Below are 7,051 nucleotides of genomic sequence, written 5' to 3'. Positions count from 1 at the left end.
AAGGGGAACAGGAGCCACTACATCTATGACGAGGAGAAGCAGCAAAATACCTACACAACAAAGACGGGAAACCACAACAAAAGGAACAGAATCCCGCAACGACAGCCGCAGAAATTCTCAAGCTGGAGCGGAGAAGAGCTCGCTGTCCCGCTCCGCATGCTCTCTGGCTCCTCTCTCTCTCTCTCTCTAGAATAGTCCCGTGAAATGGAATGGGAAAAGACAATCTGGGTGGACAAGAAATTAAAAAAAAAAACACAATGGGCGAACATAAACGGGCTGGCCCGATAACAAAACAGACGGCCGGCGAGAGAACAAGTTCTTCCCAGTGCTACCAGATGAACACGCACCGCTCAGACAGGGGCTGCTCTGCAACAACGGATGGCTCCACATTCCACAACATACATTCTTTTATAGAACTTTCAACTGTCGAACCTAATTAAGTGCTAATTCGTGACGCAGAGGGTGATGATCGATCTAAGGTGGCTACATGTAGGAGAAGGAGAGGGTCAGCTCGAGGGATATCTTGTGCTTCGGCTCCGCCTCCGGCTCAAGCAGCGCCTGGTGGATGTCCCCCGCTGTTGCCTCCGTCGCCCCGCTGTGTGAGGACGGCTGCAGATGGTCGGAGCTGCCGCTTGCGCCGACGCCCGGGGAACGCTGCAGAACACAAAACTCGTTGAGGAACGCTGTGAGTGTAACCAAAACCAACATGGTATATTCGGGGCAAGAAGTCTGTCGATACCTCGGGGCAGCGCGTGACGTTGCCTTCGTCGTCGACGACGTAGCCCGCCTCGGCGCAGAGCGCCCGGAGCACGTCGTTCTGGTCGGCGTGCTTGGGCAGCGCGTACCCGGCGTTGGCGCGCAGGCCGGCGTAGATCCTGGTGGCCACCTGCCGCCGCCGCCGCTCCCGCTGCCGGTTGTTCTCCCGCTCCCGCGGCGTCGGGTGCCGAAGCGACGTCTTCACCGCCCCGCCCCGCGCCTGCCGCCGCACCGTCCACGGGCCCCGCGTCGACCGGATGCAGCCCCTCCTCCCCGCCACCTCCATCGCGGCCTCGGCCTCCTCCCTCCCGGCTCCGGCCACCTCCATTGGCGCCATGATGGACTTGGCCACTCCTTCCATTGCCTCGTACTCGCTACCTAGCTCGATCGGTCGATCCTTCTAGCTCCCACTCTACTCTGCACACACATAGTGTACTGGTATTTATAGGGGAGCCTGAGGCTTGTTGCGACCTGGTTGTATCTATTTTGGACTAATTTGCCCCTGTGCATGCCCGGACACAGTAATTTACTTGCTGCATGCTACGGGATTGGGTGGGCGCTTCGGTCTCCTTTTCTCTTCCCCAGGCGCAGGAGCGTTGCAGGCTTGGGCGCGGGAATATAAGGTGAGTACGCAGCTACACACATACACACTTAATCTGAGTGAGAGAGTGTGTGTGACAGTGTGAGGGAATAAGGTGGTTGGCGCCTGGAGGCAGCACGTAACATCTGTGTGGCGTTGGGTGGTACGCTACACACCTGCATGCATGCTAGGTTTTGGGGTTAAATCAAGGAGGAATCAAGATGCCGGCATGAAGCAGCCATTGGGGATTGGGCCCAGTACTTCCAGGAGCATGAAGCCAATTGGAAGTGAGTAGCACTCTGATAAAAATGATTGATTGGAAGTACGTCGTACACTGAGATGAAAACGATTGATTGGGGAATCATTCTCCTATCTATACTACTCCCTCCGGTCCTTTTTACTCTGCACATTGGATTTGCCGAAAGTCAAACTTTGCTAAGTTTGACCAAATTTATATTAGAAATTATTAACATCTATAATATCTAATAAATATAATAAGAAAATATATTCCAAGATGAATCTAATGATATTGGTGTTGTTATGTGAATGTCTATAATTTTTTATATAAACTTGGTCAAAGTTAAATGAAATTGACTTTGAACAAACTTAATATGCAGAGTAAAAAGGGCCGGAGGGAGGGAGTACTTTTCATTGGCTTCATGCCCACATTTGGATCCTCTCCCAGCTTTTGCTTTCGGGCTACCCACTTTGCATGCTAGCTACATGCATGCATATGCAGGTCTAGACTCAACTAGTGTGTACTTGGCCTATCTAGCCTGATGGGTGGGTGGTTGCTGGAGGAACATGCAGTGCATGTATGCTGCGCGGTGCGCATGTAGTACTGCAATGCAAGTGTGCATGCTACTATAATAGTATATCAGATAAGCAGCTTAATCAATTGTTGATATACAAGAAATTCAGGTTTAAGTTTGTACGTAGTCATGCATGCATGCATGAGATACACATGATGCCAGGGTCAGATATTTATCATGCTTAGTAGTACAACAGTACCCCTCGGATTAGTTGGGTGGTCAAAAGGGGAGAGGAACCACCCAATCTTGATGTGTGCCTCGTGGGTCATGACTTGTGTGCACACAGAATCTCACAGTTTTTCATGCATGCATGCACGGTACGTTTTGGTCATGGTTCAGGTGTGCCGGCCACACCCACACTCATACTGCACATGTCTGCATGAGAGTGCACGATGACCAAAGAGGATTTAACCACACACCATTAACGCCCGTATCCTACAAGTAGAAAGCAGGATTAAGCTGAAATATCTTGTCCGAAAATACTCTCTCTGTCTCAAAATGTAATATCATTTTTTACACTAATAGGATTTACTGAAATTTAGTTAAAGTCGGCATGACGTTGATTAATTTGCTGCATGCAGCAAGAGAGATGCCACTGCTGCCTCCAAATAAAAAAAGATGCCACTGCGTATGGAATTTAACCGCGCGGCGCGCGGGTAAAGTGGCACGTATGGTAGGCGGAATAGCAGAAGGACCGAGGTAAAAGGAAGTCACTGCTCCGTGCTTTCGCAGCTTCAGAAGCATTTTTCGGGATGATGCAACTTTAAGCTGATCTCTCTTGTTTTCCATCTTATCTACTGCTATCTTCGAGTGTTACGCAAATATACAGCATATTTACTAGCACGCCATATTTTTTGTCACATTGCTGTCACATGCGTTGTGCTTGTAAGGTTTCACAGAGTACGTGAGTGGTAAGTTCAGTTTCACTGTGTGCGTTAATTCGGTCGCAAAATCACAGCTCAAATTCGCGGATGAACGCACCGCCGTCGGACAGGCCAAGGAAGCATCAGGTGCCAACGAACAGGCCGAGACAAAAACATCAAGTTCGCAAGATCTCCGACGCTTTTTCCATCCGTGGCAAAAAGCGAGAGGTTGTAAAGCCAAAAGGCATAAAGGCTCGAGCACACTCGGACCATCTTGTCTGTCAGTCAGTCAGTCAGTCAGAGTGAGGCATATACATCCATCTCGACGTCCACATTCCAGGCGCATGTCCTGCTTGTAAGATGTTCCCCGGAATCGGGCAGGAACTAGTTTCGATTATCCGGCGAGGACAAAATTACTGTTCTGATCCTTAAGACAAACTAAATCCCGATTTGACCTCGTTTCAAATTTTTTTTCGTTTCTGACCTTTTTTGGTGACGCCAAGGTCCCTGGCGTCTGGGTTACGAAGCAGACGCCAGGGTCCCTGGCGTCTGGCCCCTGGCCCGCACTGCCCGCCTGCCCGTTGACCTGCTGACGTGGCAAAGGGGGCAGACGCCAGGGACCGTGGCGTCTGGCCCCGGTAAGTGGATAACCCCACCGGGAGAGTGTGTGGGTCCCATCCCACACACTTTCCCCAATCCAGCCCGAGCTTGAAGAAGAGCTGCTGCCTCCCCACTCTCTCTCACCCCTCAAGCTCCCCCCTCAAATCCTCTTCAAAAGGTACATCCCTTAGGTGGATCTTTCCATCACTTTGTTGCTCTTGTTAATCTCTCCCAAATCATCCAATTATTTTTTGTTAAGTCTTGTTATTTTGGTTGCATTTTATACATGTTGGTGGAACCCTAGTTCATGTTTTCTCCCCCTTATGTTAGTGTGAATGGCTTGGTTAACTTTGATAATATAGTGCTATGCATGGTGTGTAGTAGGAATATATGTTTGTTGAGTAGAAAGATTGGGGGTTAGGGTTAGTTAGTGATTAGGGTTAACTTTGCTTAGTGTGTTAATTAGTGATTAGTGATACTTTTGTGGACATCACCAATAATTTAGTGTTGATATGATTTGGATATAATAAGATGTATTTGGATAAACACCAATTCTCATTGAGGTCTTAAATGCATTCATGTAATTTTTAGATGGAGAGACTTGTTAATGTTCATTACATTGACAAGGAGGCATTCTTGAGTAACAATGCCGACACGGGTGAGGAACCATTGGTTTTTGATAGAAGCCCTAGCTATGAGGATGTTGTTGCAAAAGTGAGACAAGTCTTGAAGTGGATGGACACCAATGTTGATGTTAAGTTAATAGGAAGGTATGATGTTGGAGTTGGAGCCAAATCTCGCTTGAAAAGTATGCCTATCACCTCGGATTTGCATTGGGATGTATACAAGGAAAAAGTATCCCAATCGGAAGACAAGTCACTTAAATTGTTTGCCACCACTGAATCTCCTCGGTTTACCTTTGATTTGAACCGGCATGTCTCTTCCCCAATGGATGACATGAGCGAGAGGACAATGGTGCCACTTGTTGAGCATAGGGTTGTGGTTGATGCCCCCAATGTTTATCCCCCACCATGTCCCCGTGTACCAACTATCAAAGCAAATGAGGTTGAGTTGTATGCCCCCAATGCTTCTAGCCAACCACCAACTAGCCAAGCAAATGAGGTTGAGTTGTATGCCCCCAATGCTTCTAGCCAACCACCAACTAGCCAAGCAAATGAAGTTGAGGTGATTGCTAGTGACGGAGTAATTCAAGAGGATGAAGATGCTTATGATGACGACGAAGAGCAAGAGGAAGGGTTTCATGGCAATGATGTTGGTGACTTGGATGTGTACATAGCGCAAAAGGACATGGATCGTGACTTGCCTTTTAGGCGTCAATATGCGTATGACTCGGATGATGAGGGTCCAGTTGAACAGTTGGACGAGGATGGATTCACAAAGGAGGAGAACCAAATCCACTTTGAGCTGACGGGCTTACAAAAAAGAACTCACTTATTTAAAGATCTCGGCCTTGCCCATAAAGCTGTTGTTGACGGTGGAATGAGAATGACGGCGATTGAGCCAACACCATGCCCGGATCCAGGAGAACCAAGGGTGGAGAATGAGGACGAGAATGCTTATTTGAAGAAAGGATTGAAGTTTCTGAGCTTGCCTATGCTGAAGTTTTGGTTGGCTGACTATGCCATTCGAAACCATAGGCCAATTTATGTTGAGCACTCCAACATGAAGTTGCGTTACACCGTGGTGTGTGAGCAAAAGGAATGCACATGGAAGGTTCGTGCAAGAAAGCTTAAAGAAACCGAAGAATGGGTGTTAACAAGTTGTGATACCACTCATAGATGCAAACCGCCATCGAAACGACTTAGAAAGACACACCGTCAACTCACATCTGAGTATCTTGGATACAAATGGATGAAAGACATAGCCTTTGATCCCACTGTGAAAGTGAGGTTTCTCATGCGGACGGTGAAAAAACAATTTGGTTATGAAGTCAAGTATGGGAAGGCATGGAAGGCAAAGGCAAATGCTATTAGGATGTTGTACGGTGGTTATGAAGAAGCATACAACCAGCTCCCAAGGTTGTTGGCCGCCATTGCACATAGGAACCCGGGCATGTTTCATGTGGTCGAGGATCACGAGGGAGTGTTCCACCGTGCCTTCTGGAGTTATGGACAATGTGTGGAGGCGTTTCAGCATTGTCGTCCGGTCTTGTCTATAGATGGCACGTTCTTGACCGGTAGATATAAGGGCACACTAATGGTAGCAATGGCGCACTCATCAAACGACAACGTGTTGCCATGTGCATTTTCTTTGGTGCCTTCCGAGCACCAAGACAACTGGGAGTGGTTCATGGGTCATGTTAGGCACAACGTGATTGGGGCTAGGGAGGTATGCATCATATCGGACCGACATCATGGCATACTCAAGGCAATGGACATTGTTATTTCAGGATTTCCAAAGCTTCACCATAGATGGTGCATGAGGCATTTCGTGGCCAACTTTTACCGGGCATGTAAGAGCAAGGAGCTCAGCAAAGACCTTACCCATGTATGTGTGGCCTTCACCACCCAAGGTTTCGATGCTCGGTACAACAAACTCTTTGCAGCGGTGAACGAAGGGGGAAAAGACTTCTTAACTAGGAATTTAAGCGAGAAGCACAAGTGGGCACGCGCTCATGACGATGGTGGTTGGCAATATGGCAACATGACGAGCAATCTCGTAGAATGTTTCAACAATGTGTTGAAGGGTGCTCGTGCTTTGCCGGTGACTGCAATAGTGGAGTACACCTTCTTCAAGCTTAATGAGTACTTTCAGAGGCATTCTGAAGAGACTGCAAAATGGATAGGTGAAAAAAAGGATTATCCGAAAAAGGTTGATGAATGGTTGCAGTTACAAGCAAGCAAGTCTTCACGACAACAACTTATCATATTCGATAGACTTGAAATGATCTATCAAATTGATGAGCCAGGTGGCACAACACGAGATGGTAGACAATATGGTGGTGCTGCATTTGAGGTGAAACTGAAGACTCGGTGGTGCCAGTGCGAGAGGCCTAGTAAGTATCATTGGCCATGCTTGCATTTGATAATGGCGGCGAAGGCGAGAAACATACATGTTAATGATGGAAAAACCGTGAGGATGCAAGAGTTCCATGTGGAAGCTACTAGGTTGACATGGGCGCCAAGATTTCACCCTTTCTTGGACCAATCACAGTGGCCTGAGTACCATGGCCCTCATATTAGGCCAGACCCTCTTCTGAAGGTGGAGACGAAGGGTAGAAGGAGAACTAAGAGGTTCAGGGGTGATATGGATGACCTGGCTGGATACACTGGCATGAAACAATTTGGTAGCGGTCATTTCATGGAGGCTCCTGACATTATCAACTGTGGGGTGTGCGGTGAAGGGGGACACAATGAGCGGACATGCAAAAAAAAGAAAACCAAAAAAAGAAAAACAAGTCGTGGAGGCGGCACCGATGG

At 47.9% G+C, this 7,051-nt stretch overlaps 1 protein-coding gene across 1 annotated transcript; it reads right to left on the bottom strand.

Moving 5' to 3' along the window:
- Positions 1 to 483: 483 nt before the first annotated feature.
- On the bottom strand, positions 484 to 1,084 carry LOC119279402 (BES1/BZR1 homolog protein 2-like). The gene is made up of 2 exons (XM_037560647.1): positions 740 to 1,084; positions 484 to 654 (listed from the first exon to the last, which is right to left on the bottom strand). The coding sequence occupies exons 1-2, from the start codon at positions 1,082 to 1,084 to the stop codon at positions 484 to 486; spliced, it is 516 nt and encodes a 171-aa protein (XP_037416544.1).
- Positions 1,085 to 7,051: the final 5,967 nt, after the last annotated feature.

Source organism: Triticum dicoccoides, chromosome 3B, assembly GCF_002162155.2.
Source record: "Triticum dicoccoides isolate Atlit2015 ecotype Zavitan chromosome 3B, WEW_v2.0, whole genome shotgun sequence".
In the NCBI taxonomy this organism is placed as follows: domain Eukaryota; kingdom Viridiplantae; phylum Streptophyta; class Magnoliopsida; order Poales; family Poaceae; genus Triticum; species Triticum dicoccoides.
This window is presented reverse-complemented; position numbering and strand designations above follow the sequence as displayed.